Source organism: Aspergillus sclerotioniger (assembly GCF_003184525.1).
Source record: "Aspergillus sclerotioniger CBS 115572 chromosome Unknown BO94scaffold_10, whole genome shotgun sequence".
Taxonomy (NCBI): domain Eukaryota; kingdom Fungi; phylum Ascomycota; class Eurotiomycetes; order Eurotiales; family Aspergillaceae; genus Aspergillus; species Aspergillus sclerotioniger.
This window is the reverse complement of record NW_020291000.1, coordinates 269,134-292,388: the sequence shown is the minus strand read 5'-3', so window position 1 is coordinate 292,388 and position 23,255 is coordinate 269,134. Positions and strand designations below refer to the sequence as shown.

At 52.8% G+C, this 23,255-nt stretch overlaps 8 protein-coding genes across 8 annotated transcripts; 4 read left to right on the top strand and 4 right to left on the bottom strand.

Moving 5' to 3' along the window:
- Positions 1–60: 60 nt before the first annotated feature.
- BO94DRAFT_565010 (polyketide synthase) lies at positions 61–8,097 on the bottom strand. The gene is made up of 6 exons (XM_025614468.1): positions 7,725–8,097; positions 7,401–7,669; positions 7,012–7,353; positions 1,386–6,938; positions 1,158–1,329; positions 61–1,102 (listed from the first exon to the last, which is right to left on the bottom strand). Exons 1-6 carry the CDS (start codon positions 8,062–8,064, stop codon positions 429–431), a joined length of 7,350 nt encoding a protein of 2,449 aa, XP_025468723.1. The 5' UTR covers positions 8,065–8,097; the 3' UTR covers positions 61–428.
- A 513-nt stretch (positions 8,098–8,610) lies between these two features.
- BO94DRAFT_623146 (uncharacterized protein) lies at positions 8,611–9,429 on the top strand (the record flags this gene model as incomplete). The annotated part of the gene is made up of 2 exons (XM_025617131.1): positions 8,611–8,749; positions 8,798–9,429. 2 exons carry the CDS (start codon positions 8,611–8,613, stop codon positions 9,427–9,429), a joined length of 771 nt encoding a protein of 256 aa, XP_025468722.1.
- Positions 9,430–10,286: 857 nt separating this feature from the next.
- Positions 10,287–11,078, top strand: BO94DRAFT_514142 (glutathione S-transferase family protein; the record flags this gene model as incomplete). The annotated part of the gene is made up of 2 exons (XM_025609875.1): positions 10,287–10,346; positions 10,401–11,078. 2 exons carry the CDS (start codon positions 10,287–10,289, stop codon positions 11,076–11,078), a joined length of 738 nt encoding a protein of 245 aa, XP_025468721.1.
- A 3,389-nt stretch (positions 11,079–14,467) lies between these two features.
- BO94DRAFT_22972 (uncharacterized protein) lies at positions 14,468–16,540 on the top strand. The gene has a single exon (XM_025606293.1). The coding sequence runs from the start codon at positions 14,770–14,772 to the stop codon at positions 16,237–16,239; it is 1,470 nt and encodes a 489-aa protein (XP_025468720.1). The 5' UTR covers positions 14,468–14,769; the 3' UTR covers positions 16,240–16,540.
- A 106-nt stretch (positions 16,541–16,646) lies between these two features.
- On the top strand, positions 16,647–17,662 carry BO94DRAFT_514139 (DUF4396 domain-containing protein). Its single transcript, XM_025609874.1, has 2 exons — positions 16,647–17,156; positions 17,217–17,662. The coding sequence occupies exons 1-2, from the start codon at positions 16,820–16,822 to the stop codon at positions 17,507–17,509; spliced, it is 630 nt and encodes a 209-aa protein (XP_025468719.1). The 5' UTR covers positions 16,647–16,819; the 3' UTR covers positions 17,510–17,662.
- A 1-nt stretch (position 17,663) lies between these two features.
- BO94DRAFT_22955 (uncharacterized protein) lies at positions 17,664–18,482 on the bottom strand. The gene is made up of 2 exons (XM_025606291.1): positions 17,989–18,482; positions 17,664–17,920 (listed from the first exon to the last, which is right to left on the bottom strand). The coding sequence occupies exons 1-2, from the start codon at positions 18,271–18,273 to the stop codon at positions 17,819–17,821; spliced, it is 387 nt and encodes a 128-aa protein (XP_025468718.1). The 5' UTR covers positions 18,274–18,482; the 3' UTR covers positions 17,664–17,818.
- Positions 18,483–19,293: 811 nt separating this feature from the next.
- On the bottom strand, positions 19,294–20,937 carry BO94DRAFT_555522 (adenylate cyclase; the record flags this gene model as incomplete). Its single annotated transcript, XM_025613805.1, has 5 exons — positions 19,294–19,794; positions 19,875–20,280; positions 20,334–20,466; positions 20,519–20,632; positions 20,685–20,937. The coding sequence occupies 5 exons, from the start codon at positions 20,935–20,937 to the stop codon at positions 19,294–19,296; spliced, it is 1,407 nt and encodes a 468-aa protein (XP_025468717.1).
- Positions 20,938–21,541: 604 nt separating this feature from the next.
- Positions 21,542–23,202, bottom strand: BO94DRAFT_462953 (allantoate permease; the record flags this gene model as incomplete). The annotated part of the gene is made up of 5 exons (XM_025607995.1): positions 21,542–22,470; positions 22,515–22,604; positions 22,650–22,744; positions 22,790–23,017; positions 23,069–23,202. 5 exons carry the CDS (start codon positions 23,200–23,202, stop codon positions 21,542–21,544), a joined length of 1,476 nt encoding a protein of 491 aa, XP_025468716.1.
- Positions 23,203–23,255: the final 53 nt, after the last annotated feature.

The window sequence follows — 23,255 nt, the reverse complement described above, 5'->3', positions numbered from 1 at the left end:
TGATGGACCTGCCGCAATCGCCCTTTCCTCCGTTCCTCTCCCACATCACCTCGCTACCTGGCAGAATTCTTCATCAAAACTACCATGCGCCTTTAAGATCCTATCTAATTGGTGAGGCTTGAATGTCTTCTTCATGCTTGGTGCTATAATATCCCATCGAGACAAGTGGGCAGCTTGTGATGTTGAGAATATATCTCGATGGGGACTACTACATAAATCGGAAACCAACCCAAATCTTTTCAGTGGCACAGACAGGACTAGTACCAGATAGCTTTCTCATTCTGAATTGACTAGGAGCATGACTGACTGAGTTTCAAAACAGATACTCTCAATCTTTCTCTACCTCGGCCGATCTGCTGCCTGTCGCACGCCAAGCCGCGCCCTCCGCGATCGCGGAAAACTCGCGTATTTCGTACTCGCCTTGACGATCATGGTTCCTCCAGAAGATGTCGTGGGGTCAGACCCGAACTTCGGGCCAGAATCGTCGACAGGAGCCACACCGAATCGGTGCTAGCAATGTCCAAGATGGATATCTCCGCCTGAAGGTCGCGGATGCTCCAAGCCCGGATCTCCACCGCCGTCAGGCTGTCCACCCCGTACGCGCTGACTGGCTTCGACGCGTCGATATCCGCGACTGCCACCCCGAGTTGCTGAGCTAACCGACTTCGGAGAGTATCGGAAATGATACTCGTGGCTGACTCCAGGCTACTGGCTCCAGCAAGGCTTTCTTGGAGCTCATGCTTTGTACCGTCATCTCCGCGACCGGCTGCCCCGATTTCTCGCAAATGTCCCATTTTGGCGGCCGCGTGGTAGTATGGGGGACTGATTCCTTGGCCTGCAGCCCAGCCCCCTGTGGCAACGCCTAGAATCAACTGGGGGCATGTGGTGCCCTGGTGGTCTGCTGTTTCCCGCAGTGCCGCCTGGAGAATACAGAGGAGCTCCTCACCTTTGATCCCGATCAGACCCTGCTGCTGGACGGATCGTCTGAGCTCGGGTTTCTCGGCCATGTACCCGACATCTAATACAGGGCCCACGTCGATGGATACTCCGGGACGACCTAGCGCTCGCCGGTGATAAGCCAAGGCATCCAGGAACGTGTTACCTGAAGATATCGTCAGTGAGCGCTGGTTAAGAAAAGGGTAGTAAGGCTGACATACTTGCCGCATAATTCCCTTGGCCACGCCAGCCGATCACTCCCGACTCAGATGACAGCATCACAAAGAAATCAAGGCCCTCAGGCGCAGCGCAATGCAGGTTCCATGTTCCCAATGCTTTTGCATTGATGCCTGAATGCCATTGATGGGGAGTCATCTGTGTGAAGGTGGCATCCTAGAGGTATGTGGTCAGAGAGTGGGATCAAACTTCGCCCTTCAAGCGACACCTACCGAAAGTAGCATTGCAGCCTGCATGATACCTTTCACGGGAGGCAGTTCTACAGAGCACTGCCTGAATGCTCTCTCCACCTGCTCTCCATCACTAATGTCACATTGGTACGCTGTTGCTTGTGCGCCCTTTGCGGACAGATCTTCGAACACAACGGACGCTTGAGGATGGTGAGAACCTTGGCGGGACAAAAACAAGAAATTCCGGGCGCCATGATCGGCCATCCAGAGGGCGATATACTGTCCAATACCACCTAGGCCCCCGACAATGATATATGTGGCATCCTCCGCGAACTGAATCGGGGGTACCGACGGAGGCACAGTCATGACCATATCGCTATCAGTGGCATTCAGCACTACTTTGCCGACCACCTGTCCACTTGCCAGAAGTTGCAGTGCCCGCGAGATTTCTGGGTAACCCATCACTTGCATGGGAGAGGCTGGTTGACAGCCGTGGTCATAGTAGAATTGCAGCGCATTGTCCAGAGCCTGGGCGGCGCGAGAGACACTCTTCTGATACATCCCAGTCACGTTGATCGAGTGAAAAGAGACGCTTCGGTTAAAGGGCCGCATATCAAGGCCGGTATTCTCCACTAGACCTTCAATCAGTATGCTAGCGTTATGGTGACAGTTTAAATAAAACCTACATATGTCGCGTTTGCCCAACTCGACAAATCGTCCAAAGGGTGCAACTCGCAGCCAGGACTGTCGAAGACCCTCTCCCGCCAGCGAATTTAACACCACGTCCACGCCGCGGCCGTTGGTCAAACGGTCGATGCCAGAGGCAAAGGTCAGGTCGCGACTGTTGAAAATGTGGTCGTCGGGGATGGAGTAGGCTTGTTGTAGATGATCCCTCTTCTCTTGCGAGCCCACCGTGGCAAAGATTTCTGCGTTGAGGGCCTTGGCCATCATGATGGCTGCCTGGCCCACTCCTCCGGCAGCCCCATGAATCAATATACTCTCTCCGCATTTCAATCTTGCTGCCTCCACAAGCGCCTGGTACGCGGTAATATAGTTCAACGGGATTGACGCAGCCATCTCAAAAGTCATTTCCGCCGGAATTGGATGGACCATACATTCCGGACTACGAACAAAGGTGCTGAAACTTCCCAGCTTCAAGGTCAGCACACGATCCCCTAACTTGAACTTGCTGACGGCGCTTCCTGTCCGGCAGACAACCCCACTGCATTCCATGCCGATGGTCCGCTCTGGGACTTGATCCAACGCGACCATGGCATCCATGAAGTTGAGTCCGGAAGCCTTGACTTCGATCTCCACAGCATCATCTTCCAACAAGGTTTGGTACGATGGATCGTCTTCAAAATATATCGAGCTCAACATACCCGGAGATGCGAGAGCGACCGTCAGGCATCGATTAGGTTGCTTTAACAAACCTAGTTCCTTGCTAGGCACCCCACCTACTGCAGAGACAAGGCCGTTCAAGGACCGGTCCAACCGAAGTCGTGGAATCATCAGTCGTCCATCTCGGACCGCAAACTCGCGGTCAATATCACCACGGCTCCATCCGCTGACCACATTCACGATAGCGCAGGAGTCTGATGTCTTGTTATAATTCTTCCAATCGAGATCGATTGTTATCAGACTCAAGTCCGGTTGTTCTTGCCGAATCGTCCGTGATAGACCGGTGATCAGGGCTGCCTGCGGTCTTTCACACTCCAAGGTTGTGCCTGAAGTCACCCAGAAAACCCCTGCCGCCTCCAAGAGGAGGCGCTTGAGGATCAGGAACATCTTCGATTCAATGTCAAACAAGATTGGACGTGCCAGGTCTGCAAATACGATGCAGCACTGGCTGGTGAGATTCAGATCTTTTGTCTCGTATAAGCTGACATGCGACGTAGACACGTTTTGATTGTGGAGAATGTTTGAAACAGATGCAGATAGGTTGTGTGCCCGGAAACCCTCCCCCGGGGGATCGACAATGAGGATACTTTCGGGCATTGGGCTGTCCGGTTCTCCCATGGCGGTAGTCAACATGAATGGTATGAACGAAGATTGCTGTGCTGTATTGTCAAAGATGGAAATCTCAATCTCCCTGAAGCGGTTTCTGCGCAGTACGTTCTTCCAGTCACTTTCCGTTCTGGATGAAATGTTGCGGCATAGTATCACCAAAGTACCACGGTCTTTCAACAGACCTCTCGCTCTCGCGATTGCATCATCGTCTTCAGGATCGGCACGGTGCATGATGATGCAGTCATAATCGTGACCTGACATGGCGTGGTGCTGAGACTCCTGAGCGGGCGACAAGTCAATCGTTTTGAAATAGGAGCCCCATGCCTGGGACTTAGCGTTAAACATGGCCACCGTTGCTTCTCCAATGGTCGCGACTGTGTAGCCTTTGAACCACGGTGTCTTTTCGCCGTCAACCGGTTGCAAGGCGCCGAGGATCTGTTCCGTTATTTTGTCATCCTCTGCATTGATCTCCAAAATATTTAGATCAGGATATTTGTGCCCTAGAAACCCCATGAAAGTCACCAGTGGATTTTGCAATGTTCCATTAATTTCAGAACCTGTGCAAAATTCCTTCAGTCCCTGACCGTTGAGGTATGATATGTCTTCTTGCCAGTTCATCCAGCTCACAATCCTTCTAGCGCTGTCATTTGCGGCCTGATCATCTAGAGCATTTGAGTCCCCGGCCACTCTGGTTACCGTGATTTCTTCCATTGCCACCAGAGGCCCTTCCCAGTCATCTGTCGAGATGTGAACGTCCATTTGTGCATTTCTCAGACCGTGAGGCTTGACGTCCGAATATGCATGTAGGATGGTTCCTGGCTTGGTTGGCATAGCTTCAGAGATCCAGAGCTTGCCGATCGACGCAGGAAGTGCTAGTCCTTTTTCTTGCATATTTTCACTGAGGGTGACCATGATCATTTGCAGGAAGCTATCCAGTGTACAGGGGTGAATCAAGTGGTTGTGGGTGAATTTCATTGGCATCCACCCAGACACATCTGGAATCTTGATCGCACACACTACCTGCGTCTGATTTTTGTGGATCTCTATGTGATTCTGGAATGCCTCCCCAAGTTGTAGACCATGCTCTGCCAACCGGCCGTAGAATTGCTGCGGGAGTACGGTGGACTGACACTGATGGCTTGCCCTGTGATATGCTGTCCGATGCTTTTCGTCCCATTGGGTCTTTTCGTAAGCCATACCCGACATACTGTCGCCTCCTTTGGCTGTAAACTGAATATGCACCAGGCCCGAGCAATGGTGGGTCCAGGCCCTGTGTTTCATTCGGGAGTATATGTTAAACTCCTGCCAGGACGGCTGTTGCAAAGTTTGAGCCACAAGACCACGATGTTGCAGATGGATCATCGTCTCTGGCTGGTCTCCAGTTCGCGGTATGAGCAACGGGCTGCGGATCACCACATCACGCAGCTCATACCCATCAACGGATTGGCTGAGGTCGCCTGTCTCTCGAGCTGCTTCCAGGGCCATTACAAGCATCCCGGCGGCGGGATATAGGATTCTATCTTCCACCATGTGGTCCGCAATCCATGGGTTCTCCGACAGACGGAGAAAGTGGCGCCAGCGTTGCTGGGAAGGATTGCCCTCGTCGTCTCTAACGCCCAATAGGTCTTTCCGTGGGTGTTCCTTGAAGCGGAAATTGGTTGCAATGGCTGATTCATGCCAGTACCGGTTGCTGTGATTCCACGGGAATGGAGGAAGATCGACCAGTATCTGTAGCGGCCGGTCAAGTGTAGTATTCCGGTTGGCTTTGGCTATGTCCGCCTCGCTGCCTCGCTGGAAGAGAAGACCCACGGCATTAAGAAATGCAACCCTGGGGTCCTTTTTCCGGTGCAGGACACCAAGCACCTCGCATTTTGCCCCAGCCGCGGTTAATGTTTGCTTCATGGGGGTCTGTAGGGCTCCATGAGCACCAATCTCCACTATTGCATCGACGTAACAATAATCCGGGGTCTTTTTGGCCGATGTGCGCGGGCTATAGGAGGCCATTGCTTGGATTGCGTCGCTGAATCTGACCTGGCTAACGAGATTTCTCACCCAATACTCGGAGCCCAAATCGCAGTTGTTGATAGGTCCACCGGTCACGCTCGAAAACATCATAGGCTCCTGGCTGGCTCCGGGAAGAGGCTCGATGGAGCCGAGAAGATCACGATAGCGGCTTGCGACGATTTCCATATGTGGTGAATGATAGGCTATGTTGACCTTGAGTTCTTTTGCCACGATGCCGGCCTCCTTGAGGATATTTCCCATTTCCGCAATGGCAAATGCGTCACCCGAAATAGTGACACTGCCTGGACTATTGACGCAAGCAACTACGATGTCCCCCTTTGTGACTTTGTCAATGTAGGGAAGTATGTCTGCCTCGCTGATGTTAACTGCTAGCATCGCTCCGTGCACCTCAGGCCTGATTGTGGAGAGTATGCCAGCGAGCTTTCCGCGATGATATGCAACTGCCCACGCGGCCTCGGCCGTGATTGCTCCTTTGGCATACGCTGCCGCGGTTTCTCCGCCTGAATGACCACCAACCGCCACGGGAGAGATGCCGATGCTCCTCAAGAGGTCTACCAGGGCCACCTGTACCGCTATACACAATGGTTGGCTGTATTCAGGGTCATTCACTCTAGAAGACTGCTCGTCTCGCGCCAACTCTTCCTTAAGCGACCAGGAACACCCGAGGCTTTTGAGGTATGCGTCCGCAGCGTTGATACTGTTGCAGTATTCTTCGTAGGCCATTAGGCTGTGCCCCATTCCATGATATTGGGCGCCCTGTCCGGTGAAAATAAAGGCAAGCTTAGGGCGCCGCGAGGAGCGGATCGGGCTTGCCATTGTCGCCTTGCTAGTCACTTCCCGTGGCGAGACCACGATGAAGGACTTCCAAGGGAAACGCGTCCGACCTGCTGCAGCAGTGTGAGCAAGGCCCTCCACCAAACGGGGCCATCTCGCTATGGGGAGCTGGGACGCCTTGGTTTTCAGGTAGTTGTTCCACGAGTCAAGTATTCGCGTCAGACCGGATTCTTCGTATGCCGATAGCACAATGAGCTTTGGGGACGCACCCGACCATGTGACGCTTTCTTCAACACTAGTGCTGCTATTGTACCCAGAGTCAGGGGACTCCCTCCTTCGACTGTCTGAGACGCCTTTAGGAGACATGATCGGGAGCCCGTTGATGTTAGTGTGGTGGTGCCCTTCCAATCCATGAGTCCTCAAATAAGAGCATGCGTCTTCTAGAATCGCATGGGCATTTGCTCCAGCGAACCCGAAAGAATTAACGCTGATGCGCCGTGCCCCGTCGTACGGCCACTCCATCAGCTCCGTCGGCACGGCCAGATTCCATTCTTGAAGCTGGATACGGGGATTGAGCTTCTCGAACCAAATCTGGGGTGGAATCTTTCCGCTTTCAAGGATATATATTGCTTTTACAATGCCGGCTAGGCCACTGGCGCCTTCTAGGTGTCCGAGATTAGCCTTGACAGATCCCACCCAGAGCGGCTGTCCGGAAGGCCTGGCTTTGCCAATCGTTTCCCCAAGCACCCGCGTCTCTGTCAAGTCCCCTGCTGTGGTACCCGTGCCCTGCAGTTTGAATGAGCATATTGTCTCTAGCATACGATAACGGAATAATGCATGCAGCAAATTTTGGACTCACATGTGCCTCAAAGTACCCCGTATCCTCCAGATTCAGTCCTGCATCCTCATACACTCGGCGGATTAAGTTCTTCTGCGAGCTACGCGAGGGCTGAGTGAGCCCCGGAGTATTGCCATCTTGATTACATCCCGTGTTTCGAAGCACTGTTCGAATGACATCCCCGTCCCGAATGGCCTTATCTAGGGGCTTGAGTACTAGGCAACACGTCCCTTCGCCGCGTCCATAGCCATCGGCCTTTTCGTCGAAGGACTTGGACTTGCTGTCGGGAGAGACAAAGTGTAAGGTGGACAATGTTAGGTTGCTTTCGGGTGTCAATATTAGGTTCACCCCTCCCACCAATGCCTGGATCAATCAGAACGCATTTCGCAGGTAGAGGTGTGGTTACTGACCATATCAGACTCTCCGGTCCGCAGGGTCTGGCATGCGAGATGAAGCCCGACTAGTGAGGATGAACATGCTGTATCAATGCTCACGCTCGGCCCAATCAGGTTATAGAACCACGATACACGGTTCGCGATAGCTGCAATCCCGGTTCCTGTCCCTGCATAGAAGGGCATATCATGAGGATCTCGTTCCAAGATCTTCTGATAATCATAATTGAAAGCTCCGAAATAGCAGCACGTGTTCGTTCCAGAGACTGCGTCGAGTGTGAGTCCGGCTTCTATGGGTCAGCTGAAGTCTGGTAGAACGGTCTATTGGAGTGTTAAACTTGCCATTTTCCATGGCTTCATAGGCTACCTCTAGACACATGCGTTGCTGAGGGTCGATGGCTTTGGCCTCGTTGGGTGTGATGGAAAAGAACGGTGCATCAAAAGCATCAACAGGGCGATCCATGAAGTGGCCGCCACGGAAGTTCTGCCCGCCAGACCGTTCAGCATGGGGATGATAGAATGCATCTATGTTGAATCGGTTTTTTGGTGTTTCTGTCAGAGTACTCTCGCCATTCAGCAGAACTTCCCAGAGCTTATCAGGGTTTGATGCATTCCCTGGGAAGCGGCCACCGATGCCGGTGACGGCAATTGGCATGACTGGATCTTGGTGAGTGGCTGACATGGCTATATCCTTTCAGTCTATGGTTTGTTGAGTGTAAGGTGGTTCATCGCTTGTGGGTACTGGGCGATCCGCTGGTAACAAATGCTTTGACCGAATAGTTGGTATTCTATCTTCGTCATCGCTAGCTGCAGACCTGATGGATCGTGTCATATAAGCCCGGTATACTATTTATATGCAGTCTTCCAGAAGCATCTTACCATTACTCTGCGAAATACGTCACTACATTTACCGGGAGCGGCACGATATCTTCAAGCTGGGGAATATGTCAAACGGGTTTGAAACCGCAAAAATGGTCTGAACTCACCCATCTACTTGATATGGTTTAGCTTAAAGTCTGCTATTGGTTGACCCGTGCTTCAAAAACAGGGCACCTCGTGCATGTAACGTGTTTGCGCATTTAAGTTAAACAGCGCCGCCCCCGAGTAACAAGGTATATCAAACATCCAGGAAGCTACATTTGACTGATGATCATAGTCTGAAGCACTAACCCGTGGAAAACCCAATTCAACTATCTAATTCAATTCGCCTATCCGACGCTTGCACAAAATGCGCTTCCTTTGCCTTCATGGGAATGGGTCTAGTGCCCGCATCTTTGACACTCAGCTGTCCGCCCTGCAAAGGGCTCTGGGGTCGAGGTACGAATTTGTCTTCATTCAGGGAGAGTTTCCGTCCGACCCTGGACTAGGTAAGTGGCAAATTGCTTTACCTTTCTACGTTAATCAAGGATCTACAGGCGTGGACGGGATGTATCCTGGTCCATACTATTCTCCCTTTGACCTCCCCACCAAGGACCAGCTGAGCGACGCTCATGCCTTGATCGACGAAGCCTGGGAGTCGGACGGACCCTTTGACGGGCTTGTTGGTTTCTCGCAGGGTGGCAGTACGATGGCATCTTATTTGCTCCAGCCAGAAACTGCCAGAAAGCCGTTTAAGTGTGCCGTGTTTTTCTGCTCCAACCTGCCGTTTGATCCCATGTCGTCTCCTTGGAAATTCGTCGACAAGGATCACTTCGTGGATGCCACCACTGGGGAGGAAATCTCCGCCGATGACTTGATGCGTTCTATTCCCGAAGTGAAGCTATTTGACACCTCTCGTTACCCCACTCTGAGAGATGAGCTTCTTCTGAGACGATACACTGTTGGTCAGGGAGACACAATTCAAATTGATCTTCCCACTGTTCATGTATATGCGTCCAATGATTCTTGGTACTATGAGCAGTGCATCGCCACGGAAAAGCTCTGCCAGGAGGTAAACAGGGAAACCGTGCTACACAAAGGAGGGCACTCGGTTCCTTGGGATGCAGGAACCACGACGGAAATTGTCGATTGTATTCAAAATATGCAGCAAGCGGTGGATCTAGCATAGTGCTGTACCAATCAATGTTGCAGGGTGTCTCTTCCTACTGAAGATGTCCTAGCATCGTTCTTTGCAACCGGTCCCCCAATCGAATCACATTAGGCATGATATCTTTTGACTGAATGACGTCATTTGTTGACGGGCCTTTTACCACATGGCAGCTATATCACATTTTGCAAGCAGGGTTTACGACACCTGGTCTACCATGATTATCATTCCCCACACCCAATGCGGACAAGGTCATCCACCCAATGGCCCACCAAACAAGAGCATCCTTGTTGTGTCTACTGATATAAGCATGTCGGTAAGGATGGGTTGGTTCAGTGCTGAACAGGAATCTCGGTCCCTGAGCAACCTTATCCAGCATGTACCCGTGGTTAAGCACCACCGGGTGGAATCTCCGTCCTTAGAACACCTCCACATGGACACATCATAGACCGGTTGCCTTGTCTCGCGACAGCCTTTGACTTTGCAATTCCCAGTACCTCCAGATTCGTATTGAGGCTTCCTGCTCGTAAATCGATTGCAGGAAAACCTACTGGGAAGAACACATCTGGTCCCTGAAAGTTGTCTTTAACAATTCAGGACTGGTACAGCCACATGTTAAGCCGGGACGAACCGAATCTTCTCCGTCATAGGTCAACCTGAATCCATGAGGACCGTTTTATTATCAAGTTCATGGAGCTTCTTCAACCCTGCCCGAGGCCTTTATACCATGTTCCTGATAGGGATCTATGGTGATTTCCATCCATGGCATTGTGTTGCGTACGTCTACTGCATATCTTACTATGTGGCTATCCCCAAACATATCCATTTCATGACCTTCGAACCCAATCAAACCCACACACCATACCCAACCACCAACCATGCCTCCCTTCGGACACATCTACACATTCACCCGCGTCCCCAACCCGCGCCTCATGAAAGTCTGTCCCCCACCCCACTCCAACCCCTTCCTCACTCATCAATCCCACCCGCAGATCCAAGCAACCGCCAACCTGAACCACCTAACCCTAACCCTCCCCCCCAGCTTCACCATGCGCAAAGACAACAAATCCCCCGAATTCCTCGCCGACTTCCCCATGGGAAAGGTCCCCACCTTCCGCGGCTCCGACGGCCTCTTACTCTTCGAATCCGATGCCATCACACGCTACATAGCCGAACACGGACCCGCCAGCGCGCAACTCCTCGGCCGAACACCCACCCAACGAGCCCTCATCCAGCAATGGATCTGCTTCGCTAGTAATGAGATCATGGAGGCTGTGGTTCCCTGCGTGTTGTGGCGAATGGGTAGACGGGAGTATAATGAGACGATTGAGAGGGTTGCGTTGGAGAGGTTAGAGCGAGGGTTGAATTGTTTCGAAGAGTGTTTGAAAAGGAGGAGACGGGGACAGGAATGGATGGTGAGAGGGGAAAGGGAGGGGGATGAGGGGGAGCTTACATTGGCGGATATATCGCTCGCTTCGGCGATGTATTGGCCTTTTGCGTTTGTGGTGGATAGGGAGATGAGGAGGAAGTACCCAGGGATTGTGGAGTGGTATTTGAGGACGATTGGGATGGAGGGAGTAAGGGAGGCGTTTGGGGAGGTGAACTTTGTGGAGAAACGTAGAGTGCATGGTGATGAGGATGAGGACACGGGTACTCTTCAGGCACTGTGATTGATTCTGCTTATGTTATGAATGGGTCAAGTGAGCATTGACATGGCTGTAGGGTCTGGAGGGGTTGAAAGGATGTCGCTAGGTTAGCAGGCCAATCATTCACTATTTAATATAACATACTCACTCACACACAATCTCTATCCCTCCCGCTCTGATAGTCCACTCCATGGATTCTTTCATCACCTGTATCAATTCAACGTATCCAATGGGCTCGAATAATATTACCTACACACATCCATTCCTGATCCTAATCATATTCAAAGCCCCTCGCTCTCCCCCTCCCCAAAAAGTATTCCAATTCTGTGAATAACAACTCGTCCCACACACGAATTTCCAACCGAGTATATTCAACCCCCCACCCCAAATAAATAATGAAGAATTGGCGGGGGAGGGGTGAGGGTCAGGTCGGGAGTGTTCAAGATATGTAACACTTTACTCATCATCAACTTTATCTTCTTTTTTGTTTGCAGCTGTTTACCAATAACCCGGTTTAAACAAACGCAAGACTCCATCCTTCCCTTTTTCCTTCTCTCAAGCTTCATTATTAATGACGGACATGGTTAGCTTGGCTTGTATTTGAAATTATAAATGACCTCGCGTGATGCTCTACGTCATGTGTTTGATGAGAAGTACGAGGGGGGGGAATAAATGTAAATCGATAATGAAACCTTTCTGATCGCACTGCATCTCCCGTTTTACTATCTTTTCATTTTTTGTTTTTTCCTTCTCCCCCCCCTCCCCTTTTTTGGGGGCTTTACGCACTCATGACATTGGCATGCCGGGCTAGCCAAACAATAAAAATTTCGATATGTTTATCACTAGGTCCACTGGTGGCAGGTAGGCAGGCGTCATCGGCAAGATGATGATGATGATGAATATGACTGGGAACGTCACAACCAAAGAGCAGATATAATCTGATATCACTGGATATAATGGAAAACAGAATAGTGGTTTACGACGACGTATGCGGATAGGAATGCATTCTAGCTCTGTGTGACGTGAGATGAGTGGTATCCATGCGACGCGTTGATTCTTGTACGACGTTTTCCTCATTCCTAGTATGACCTTCCTTATATATCGAAGGTGGGGGGGTAGGGTAGGGTAAATCAGTGGGGTGTAGAATGGGATAGATATCTGTACTAGCTGTTTGTGGTATGGGCTGGGTCGTTTCGAAGGCGTCGATTTGGGACATGAGAAGGGAATAGTTTGCGTTATGTATGGGTCTGTGCATTATGATGTCTTTGGAAATGGTTACAGTGATTGCGTGGGTAGTGTTAGTGGTTTACCGACTTGGGGTATTTTCTGCCTAGGCATGCTGGAGATATGGGTTCCTTGGTGGTATGGCTTTTTGGGGGGTTGTCTAATCCGGTATGGTATATGTTCTGAGGTCTTGGTTGGGTAGGAGAGGTTGGTGTTAGTGTCAAGATGAACACGAGAGTGATTCTAGATCTCGCTTTCCCTTTCTCTCAGTTGAACTTTGAGGACACGAGATGCATTCTGTCTGTTCGGGTTGCATCTAACGATGTTGCATTCCCGTCGATCGATTGAACAGGTTGCAAGGCCAGGGTATGCTTCAGTGCATATTGAATACGGATGCTCAGCACAAGGACGAGTTAGGAAGGATATTTTGTCATGGATGACGCAGGAAACATTAATCATTGCGTGCACGTCCCTCAGACACTGACGTACAATATGGCGCGGTATGGTAGTGGATGGTTGCAGTGGTGGTCAAGATTGCACTGCGGTCGAAGGTTCAGCTGTTGAGGCTGTGGGAATGGGCCTGGATGTCTGTTTGTGGAGGCCAGGCATGCAATTTGTCTGGTTTCTTCCCCTCCTTCATCCGGTTGGTAGAGAAAGCGTGGTGTCCAATCATTCCTCGTTTGTCATAAGATGAGGGTTTTTCACTTGGTGGCAGAAGGGCGGCGTCATTAGTGTTCGTTGCAAGGCTTGCCCTATCCACAATGTGTACTTTTGTTCTCAATTCATGTAGACCACTAAAGATTGGCGTAAACGACTCGAGGGTAGGTACGTGATGCCATGAAATAAAAAGTTTAAAGACGACCGGTGCTCCACAAATGACAATTTGGAGTGCCAATAAGGCTGATAGCATGGTGCCCGAGATGGGATGGTGGTATCTTTGACCCATTCTGCTGATACCATGTCAGCGATGCGCTATAAAATCGCAATGGTCTTTGGTCTGATGGAAGTATCATCCGCATGATCATCCACTGGAATGCTAGGCAGTGGTTCCTCTTCCAGTCAATCCAACTCTCCAGGTAAATTTCACTACCCGACGGTCGCTCATGGCTTTTGCAGGCCTTGCCGCATGCACTGTGTGCTTTACTGCCTGTTCCCTATCCGGGGCACCATCTCTTTGCATCTTCACCATGCTGCCCATGGCTCTCCTTCTGGCGATCGTCGCCATGCATGACAGTTTGCGGAACGGTTCCTCGGTGGAAGGCCTGATGGAAGATGCGCCGATGGGGAGAAGACGGATGCGCAGGGGGGTTGGCCGATCGGCAGTCCCACCCAGGGATGATGCATGAGTACGTCGGTTGATCTCGCTCCACTAAGCCGTAGGACTGACCTAATTTTATGAAGGGAAGGCTCTCGGTCATGTCATGCTTCTCCGGAATTCAGTACCGAAGTGATCCGTGCCCTCTGATCCGGTTGTTCTTGGTCTATGGTTCGTGCTTAAGTGGTTTCATTGGCTTGCATATATTCTGCTCTAGTCTCTTAGTAGCTTTTTCTGCGGGTCATCGCTTGTAAGATCACAATGATACGTTGAGGGTCCCGTGTCTGTCCTGCTTACCTCGCCTTCTCGTAGCCCGATGGACCAGGTCTCGGAACATCCATCAGGATGATGGCGTGCGTGGCACAGGGGTAGATCACAGCCTTGTAAGTAGATTCAACCTCACTATAGCCGGCATCCATAGGGTGCGAGCGGTAGTATTTTCCGCCCGCGTTGATAGCTGGGCAGGGCCTGAGCGTGGGCGTGTTGGGTGGGGTTGTGGACAGAGCGCTATTCGTCTGGATGTGCCCTCGTGACAGTCTGAGCCATGATTGGGAGATGAATCCAACCTCCATAACAAAATTCGGTTAGCTTCCCGGTGCATATAATCATTTTTGTTATTCCAACTGGCTCGAAAGGCCCACCGGATTTCCTACAGTCCAGTCTCCTTCAACATCCATTTCTCGGCAGTGTGCCGACGTTGCACCCAAGTGCCATAGCTAGAGCTAATACTTGGGCCTAAGCTCCCGCTGAACTCTGTTAATTCACTCACTGTTGGTCAATGACAAAAGTATTTGTCAGTGAATCTGGTTCACAGAAATCTCTGATGAAACTTCACTGGATGAAGGATCATGGCTTTCCAGGCTGGGTTCATTCAATGAGCGTCCACCACCAGGACATGTCCTTGGTGAACCAGATTTGCAAAATTCTGAAAATCGCGCAATATCCTGATGATTGGCTCAGTAATCGAAAGTGGCAGGATGGACGCCTAGAGATGGTGAATACTCATCTCAACACGGCGAAGTTCAATCTCGGAGGGCCTGCCACTCAGCCAGCACCTTGAGTATTTAAAGACGTCTGCAAGTAGCGATCCCCAGTCAATACCAGTCTTCTTTCTTGGAGCACAGTCGAACCATCTTCCTAAGTCCTATCTGCCCCGTTGAACTTCATCTTTCTCTGATGTCTGCTTCCACCCCCTTGAACATGGAAACTGCCCTCTTCGGACCTGACCTCTACCATCCCAACGAGGGCATTGCCAGCCAGCTTTCCGAGGATATGCGTATCGTGCCGGAGTTGCGCAAAGCCTGGCGCCCCGGTATGGCACCTCGTCTGTTTCACGCCCGCAATCCTGTTGGGAGCTACGACACCCATATGCGTTCGATCATCATTCAAGAGTCCAAAGCGTGGATGCATCAGATCAACGACTTCCCCGACCCCTCACTGTTGGCAATGGATGCTCCCAGCCGTCTTGGATTGGTGCCTCGTGGCAAATTCCTTCTCCAAGCCATGAGAGAGGTGTTCCCCCTTCCGAACACTCCCTTCTGGCATGCTGTCGCGGAACAAGTGTATGGCTTTACCTGGTGCCTGTCGGATATCAACGTGCTGTGTCGCCAGTGTGTGCAAGGCACTTGTACCGTAGGCGTACTGGCGTGCTTTCCCGATTACCTCCATTTCCTGGGGGAGCTGCCTCAGATCCTGGACGTCTGCGCCCAACGCGTGACCGAGTATATCGAGCATGTGCATCAAGACCATGGAATGGGCCCGGAGCATAAAGTCATGGATGCCTGGATGATGTGCGTGCAGGCCGTGTACCTTGACGTGCTGCACCCCAAGGCCCAATCGATGAAGTTCCCAGACGATGAGCACCAAAGCATTCAATATCGACTGATCAGCTCCGCCGGACGCCCCTTGGCTCTGCACGCGCAGATGGAGCAGCCGAATCCTCTGATTGGCAACGATGACGAGGTCAATGCTGTTGCGTTTGCATCCACTATAATGCATGACATCTGCGACTTTCGCCACGACAACAGCGCCAACGAATATTATAACCTGATGACGATCGTCAGTGCCCATAGGGGGGTTCTCAGCGTGCCCATGATCCGCCGGTTCTGCATTGACGTCTGGGCCTGGGCTGTAAACAACGGAGCATTGTGGGCGATCCACCTGGCGGGACGAGAACTGGCCTGGCAGCTTTACATGGCCCGGTATCAGACGGGTCTTCTGTTGGACAAGCTTCTGCCACCTCGATCTGACAAGGAAGGGACCAAGGTGGATCCGTACGGCGATGCGGTACTGAATGGTCTGAACCCCTTGCTTACTGGGATCAACCCGGTGGGACGGTGCCTCGAGCCGGAGAACTATTCCCTGCGTGCACGTTGTCAGAATCCGAAGCGCTACGACGAGCTTCTCCAGCACTGCGTCCAGCATTTCCACGACTGTCCTGACTGCCGGGGGTTTGATGTGGCGACCTGGCAGGAGCGTGTTCCTGGCATTGGGGCTGCGTATGGTAAGAAGTATACGGACTGCAACTGTTTGAACACCATCAGTATGTACATGATTCTGACCTCGCCGGACCGGCTGTGGTGGCTGGCGGATCCGACGGCCGAGTACACGGGGCCTCAGGAGAAGTGGTCAGCGCTTCTGTGCTAGGTCACCTGGTCATGAGAAGAAATGAAAAAGATCCAGTCAAGGCTGATGTGACTTGCGGGGAGATGTGATTCATGTTTGATTGATAATATGATCCAAATTGCAATGAGATTGATACTTAGTCTAGTTTCGTGGTTCATCGGATTCAGATCCTCGCCAAGACGGACATTATTGTAGTGACCAAGGGGGATATTCCGTAGAATCGTCCATTCAATGCACTGGAAATGTATTTGTAAGAAACCAGAGACATCTCACCAGCATCCGGGTTCCTAACCCTCGGCAAGTGAGATAGAGACAAGAAGAGAAGCAGGAATGCGCGCTTTTTGCGTTGTTCGGGAGGGAAAAGGCCCGGGCCAATCATAGTATAAAGAAAGGCACATCCCGCCCGCCCTTCTCCATCATCGATTCTTCCCCCATCAGCCAGTACTAGTTCTGATTTATTACTTTCCCCCTTGGGGATCTTTGCGCACCCGCTGCTGGGATAGGATCCTCTCAATTCTTTTGCCTTAATTGCCTTGAAGTTCCTACTGGTCTCCTCTTCCTCCCTGTGCCGATTTGTTGGTACTTTCAAGGCATCGCCACCATGGCCTACGCAGCGCGATTCCTCCGCCAACCATCCCATCAACGCTGCCATGGACTATCCATCCTCTTCCGCCCCCGCATCACCGCCTACATTCCCATCCCAGCACACGCCAATGCCTTCACCACCAGCACCCCACATCAGGCATGTCCCTCACAATCCAAGCCCGCCCCCTCCCTCCTCCAACCGACGTTCTGGACCACCCCGAGCGTATGGAAACGCGCCTCCCTCAACACCCTCCGCTGTCTGGTGGGCTGCACACTAGGCGATTTCTCCATGCTTTGGTTCCTACAAGCCTACTTTCCGGCTTTGGGGATGGGCGCGATTATGGGTACTTCGAGTATGTAGATTACGATAGCATCATTCGATCCTTTGGTAATAAATTCACTAACAAGCACAGTGGCCGCGGGAATCGCCTCCTCTATCATGTTGGAGACCACTCTACTCCGTCTGGGGAAGGATCAACTCCCCTGGCGGGCGGCTTTCCGCACAGCCACGGGCATGAGTCTGATCTCGATGCTGGCTATGGAGTGTGCGGAGAGCGCCGTTGATTATCATTTGACCGGGGGTTGTGTGGCCTTGGATGATCCCCAGTTTTGGGGGGCGGCGGTGGTGTCGGTTGGTGTGGGCTTTTTGGCGGCGTTGCCGTATAATTATGCGCGGTTGAAGAAGTATGGAAGGGCGTGTCATTAATTGGGAGGGTGGGGGTGGTGTTTCAGTCAAAGCAGGAATGTGTACGATGTGGTTTGCGGTTCTCTCCGCTGGAATGTGGAGCTCATCGGTCAGATATCTAGCTGGATATAGTCGTGCAACAACCGGTGTCCAATCCAACCAGCCAGCTGCAGTCCCAGCAATAGACAAAATAGCTTGTATTGTCTCGATCAAGGTGGCTAGATATCTCGCAGAAATGGTATCCCAAAAAGAAAAGCGTGCGGCGTTCAGCTATGCAAAATCTCACAAAATCTTGGTACAGGGCATTGGTTCTGTCCCATCTCCCAGCGCTCACCGGAACTCCTCGATCTCCTCGGGAAATTCGGCGAAGTAGTCGGCGTGATCCTCCAGAATGGTGGCGTTGTCCCGCTTCGTAATGGCGATGAACTGGCGCTGCGCGAACAAACCGGTTAGCTCTCTATTTGCAAGCCCATACTGGGGATGCTGGTTGGGGGAACTACCTCATAAGTGACAACTTCTTTAGTGTTAACGCACTTTCCGGGCTGCAGGGCATAGCCAGTGCCATCGCATTTGGCCTCGGCGAAGGCCGTCAGTACATAGTCACCGGGCTGGGCCTTGAGCGATTTAAAGTCCTTGGCACTGAAACTCTCGCATGTCTTGAGGCTGCCGCTGTCAGCGGCCGTGTCGGCGGTGCCTTTGCAGTCCTTCTCAGTGTAGCCATGGATGACCCAGGCCTGAGCGGAGGCACTGAGGGCGAAAGCAAGAAAGAGGGATTTGAACTGCATGGTGAGCGATTGGAATAGACGTGGTTTCAGCGAGTGTGCGGAGTAGACTGGTGGAAGAGGAAGGAGAGTGGAAGTGGTCCAGCGGGAGGATCAGACGGCAATAGTCAACGGTCAGGAGAGAGAAGGTGATGGGCGAGGCGGCGGCGTCGGGAGTCCAGTCAGCCCGGCCTGGCCGAGCGAGTGGGTCAGGTCAGGAGAAAAGCATTCCAGTTGAAAGTTGAAACAGGAACCGAACAGCAGATTCGTGGCTGGAAGGGCTAATGGCCGCTAGCGAATCAAGCCAACCGACCGGGGCAATAATTCCAAGGATCTGAGCGGCGTGGGTGGGTTCCGATTGCCCAGCGGCAATGATTGGCGGGGGGAGGACTGTTCCGATCCACCAGATGCCGATGCAGATGCTGATGCTGATTGCGAATGCTTATGGCAGATAATGATGGATGACGATGGGGCCATGTTGAAGCTTGAAGGGGAGAAAGGGGAGGGTGAAGGCCCAGAAGATGGCCATGCAGATGGAGATGGAGATGGCGATGGCGATGGAGGGGAGCAAAGAAAGAGAAGCAAACCAGACAATCCCGGCGGTCAGGCACCCAGGCATCAACGCTAGCGCCCAGGCTGCCACATTCGATCCGCTCGCTTTCTCTTCGCTTGACTTCACTTCACATGAATGATTATTGCTGTCCCTGATGGGTTGGACAATTATGGCATTACCAAATGAAGGAACTCCTCTTGCCATGGAATGTCGATTAGAGGATATCTCTCCCCTGAGTCCCAGGAGGTATGACGGTCCATAACCGTTGCTACAATTGCCACCAAGAGTCATTCTATTTATATCCTCACTACTAGCGCGCTACATGTTACTTCGGACTTCGCAGTCGATCGGGGTTCGGCCATTGGAAATGGAAACAAGGTATCAAGCTTCCTGACATACCTAACTAAAACTGTCATTAAACCAATCAGAATAGTCCCATAGGTCCGTCCTCCAACATAACACATTCCTCTGATCGATATCAGCAATAGCAGCTAGCCACTTTCCAGATCGCCCCTCCCCTCTTCCCAACTTCCCAGCAAGATCGCCATCCCCGCCGCCCCAAACAGCCCGGCCACCAGCAGAAACGGCGCCCCCGTCCACACACCCCCCTGCGCCAATCCCCAGCCATATGCCATGGCCATCGTTGGCCCCGCCACCACTACCCCGATCCCCTGCATCACTGCTATCGCCGTATACAGCGTGCCCAGGTGATGTGCGTCGACGAGCGACGTGATGATGCGCCGCGCCAACAGGTGCATCGCTGACCCCAGTGCAAACACCACCAGCCCTAGCACTGCACCCACCGGATGGACCGAGACTGCAATCAGCAAACATCCCACGCACAAGCAAGCGCTGCTCGTCAGGGCCAGACTCGTGTCCTTGGATAGTGGGGTCATGTTCCATCGTCGCAGGAGCCATCGCGATAGGCCCGGGAGGATCACGATCAACAGGAGGAGGTTGGTGAACCCCCGGACGGAAATGAGGAAGCTGGCCTGCACCCAGTATCAGCTCAGGTCAATGCGTGACCCCCCGACAGCGTTCCGGAAACGAGGTCAATGGTGCAGCATCTTACCTGAGCGATCGTCCAATGAAACCTATTTGCTGCGAAGAGCAGCAGCACCTTCATGACTTGCCTCCCGAGATAGGCGGCGAAGAACACAAACAGAAACAATTGCACGCTGCGATGGCGCCGGATCACAGCCGTTGACCGGCGCAGTTCATCGACCCCTGCACGTACGCGGTCCGGGATGTTTCCTTTGTCCGCTTCTTCCTCACGCGACGTTCCACTAGGAGAGGAAGGCGGCGCCTGCGGCAATGTCTCCGGTAGGAGGAGGAGGAAGAGTCCGCCGCCGGCAGTCCCTACTGACGACAGTATATACGGAAGCCACACGTTCCTTGTCATGAGCAAGGTTCCCAATGGGGTGGCGAGGATCTCGCTGAGCAGAGCCGTGGCCGAGACGTAGAGGAAGGCAGTGGTCCTAGAATCTGTAAGCCCAGGCAGTCACCCATCTGTGGTGGTTGGGTCCCGTACTGGTCTTCATCGTTGAAGAGATCGGCCAGCATGACAAACATGATGGAGGTGGCCACTTGAGTGCCGCCGCCCACCACTTCGGCGATTGGGGCGAGCCAGATCAGTCGCAGCGGGAGTTGATCAGAGAACCAGCCTGGATGATCAGGGAATAGGCGAAGAGCGGTCGATTCAAAATTTGTACTCACAGACAATTTTCACCCACACATCACTCAGCGTGAAACCTACTGCGCACAGCAGCAGTACGGGCCGACGTCCAATTCGGTCCGCCAGCACACCGTAGGGCACCGCAAACAAGATGCCTGGTCAGAATTAGTCGAGCATCCTGGTGGTTCGGATAGCAGCGAGACCCACCAGGAACCTGCTCCAGCGTATCCTTCCAACCTTCCAGGAGGGCCACCTCGCTCTGCACAAGATCCATGCACCCCGATCCATCCTGCACTCCGGGACACAATTTGCGAGCGACAATTTCGATCCAGATCTCGATCTGGGGCGCCCGGGCAATATACTCGGCGAAATCCTGGACGAGAACGACGAAGCAAATCAAGGCAAGAAGCCGCCATCGTGATGATCGGTCTGGCAGCTTGGAGGGCCCCAGAAGAGGCATGTGCTCACTGGGAGAATCCATGACTGGATACGAAAGACAGGGAAGAAAAGTGAAAGAAGAACACGGATGATGCTCCGGGGAGGTCATGGCTTGCATTTCCTGGTGCCTGTCAGCTCTGCCGTCTGACGTGCTCTGACCTGTTCGAAAGCTCTGATAAGATCCCACGGCGAATCACCGGGCGTATCAAAGGCCCTAACGGCCTTCTTCCAGTCATGGCTTCGATAGGCTCCACCCCTGTCGCCGTAGTCAACCTGCCCGGGTTTCGGGTCGTACGCCCCAGTCAGCTGCCTCCCGGAGGCCCGTCAACTGGTGGCGAAGGCTTGTTGCATTGTCTTGCCAATTCAACCACCCCGGCCATTGACCAGTCTTTACATACTCATGTTTGCCACTTATCTATGCCAACCAGTGCACCGTCCCTTTTATACTCATGCCAAGGCAAAATGATTCCTCACGTGAATTGCATGGTGTGTGGTACGAATAGTCTCCGAAGGACCTACGGAGCTAAGATAGGCTTGGGATTGCTCAGTTGAATTATCCACCCCCATGGATTCATTGAGCTCACAGACCACCCGCACAAGTCCACCCGATTCTATGCCTCAATGAATCACGCGGTCCACCGCCAGTTCGGATCCTTCCACCCGCCCACCAGCGACTTGGTTGATACATCTGCCGCGGTGAGCTTCACGCCCTGCTCGCGATCGCGGCGCCGATTGTCATAGCGGAAGTACGCTCCCATGCCTAGGATCACCAACACTCCAAATAGGAGGAAGGCGCAGTTGACGATCAGCGCCGGTTTGTATCGCGGAGCCGTGTTCGCCTGGAACGCCAGGCTGGCCGGGATGCCAGCACAGTTGGCCGCGCCGACCAGGAACCCTACGGTGGCTGCGCGCTGCGACTCGTCAGTGACATTGTTGGTGTGCCAGCTGTGGAACACGGAGCTGGGCACAAAGGCGCCCGACGCCAGCAGGAAGCACGCAAAATAGGCGACTCCTTGATGTTGGGATGCGTCTATGGCAATCAGGATAATGTAGCCCACAAAGGTGATCATCAAGGAACCGGCCAGATGGAAGGAACGCTCGCGGAAATGGTCGGACGACTTGCACAGAATCCATAGCACGACGGTGCCGACACAATACGGCGCCACCGTGTAGAGGTTCGTCTTGACGGTGGAATACCCCAGCAGGGCCACCATCTGGGGCAGAAAATTGCTGACTGAGCTCTGGGCGATGCCGTAGCAGAAACAGCTAACGGCCCAGGCCAGCACGCGCCAGTCACTCAGCGCTGCCAGAGCCTCGGTGATGGAGAGCTGCTCTCCCGTCCGCACCGATCCGTCCTGGAGCAGGCGCATCTGGGCCGCGCGAGACTCAGCCTCGTTGAACCAGTGGCACTGGGCGCCGCTGGCGGGGAGCCACCAGAGCGAGAAGGAGGCGATGATGATGGTGGCGCTGCCTTCGATGAGGAAGAGGTACTTCCAGCCGGGGAGGTGGTGTTTGATCTGAAAGACGCCAAAGGAGATGAGGCCGGAGAAGGCACCTGATCATGTCAGGATGGTTCAGTCGCTGAGGAAGGCTACTCACCCGCGATGGTGACCATGCCATAGAAGATGCTCAGCCGAAAGGCAATCTCGTTGCGTTTGTAGAATTGCGTGAGGTAGAAGATGACGCCGGCTGGATGTGTGAGCAGCCGATGGCCAGCAATTGGGGCAGACGTACCAAAAAAGCCCGCTTCAAAGATCCCCATGATCAACCGGCAGACCAGCAGGCCAGCGAAATCATACACTGCGCATTGCAGCAATGTTATGGCGCCCCTACACGTTATTAGCGGACATACAAGTGGCTTTCGAAATACACACCATCCCAACATCATCGACGGCAGCATCACCTTTCCGCTGAACTTCTTCAGCATCAGGTTGGACGGGAGGTCAAACAGACAGAAGGTGACGTTGAACACTGCCAGAATCACGTTGTACTGGCTACCGACCAGATGGAGATCGGTCTCGAGGCCGTCCGTTTTGGCATTGCCAAGATTGGAGCGGTCCAGTGAGTTGAAAAAGTACATGAGCGAGAGTGCAGGCAGCAGTCTGGGAGGTGATCATGAGCATTTGGCTAGCAGCTGGAAGGGGTCAAATTACCGAAAGTCCAGCTTGCGCAGGACCGACCTCTCGGCTGCCGCATCGATGGTGAAGGAGTCTCCGATGACGACGCCGGCTTCTTCAGCGACGGCAGGGGGTGCCTTGAAGGTATCTTTCGTCGAGCTCTCTTCCATGACGGGTGTTTCCATCAGGTAGCTTCTCGTCGAATGTTTTTGGAGGGCTTGAT

What these genes read in the sequence shown, in the direction of transcription:
- BO94DRAFT_22972 (XM_025606293.1), top strand. Translation starts at nt 14,770, where the DNA reads ATGTCTGCTTCCACCCCCTTGAACATGGAAACTGCCCTCTTCGGACCT.
- BO94DRAFT_565010 (XM_025614468.1), bottom strand. Translation starts at nt 8,064, where the DNA reads ATGTCAGCCACTCACCAAGATCCAGTCATGCCAATTGCCGTCACCGGC. An exon ending in GGACCGGAGAGTCTGATATG is followed by an intron (nt 7,354 to 7,400) that starts GTCAGTAACCAC and finishes TGATTGATCCAG; the next exon opens with GCATTGGTGGGAGGGGTGAA. An exon ending in CGGGGTACTTTGAGGCACAT is followed by an intron (nt 6,939 to 7,011) that starts GTGAGTCCAAAA and finishes TTCAAACTGCAG; the next exon opens with GGCACGGGTACCACAGCAGG.
- BO94DRAFT_514139 (XM_025609874.1), top strand. Translation starts at nt 16,820, where the DNA reads ATGGCCTACGCAGCGCGATTCCTCCGCCAACCATCCCATCAACGCTGC. An exon ending in CGCGATTATGGGTACTTCGA is followed by an intron (nt 17,157 to 17,216) that starts GTATGTAGATTA and finishes TAACAAGCACAG; the next exon opens with TGGCCGCGGGAATCGCCTCC.
- BO94DRAFT_22955 (XM_025606291.1), bottom strand. Translation starts at nt 18,273, where the DNA reads ATGCAGTTCAAATCCCTCTTTCTTGCTTTCGCCCTCAGTGCCTCCGCT. An exon ending in AAGAAGTTGTCACTTATGAG is followed by an intron (nt 17,921 to 17,988) that starts GTAGTTCCCCCA and finishes TTGTTCGCGCAG; the next exon opens with CGCCAGTTCATCGCCATTAC.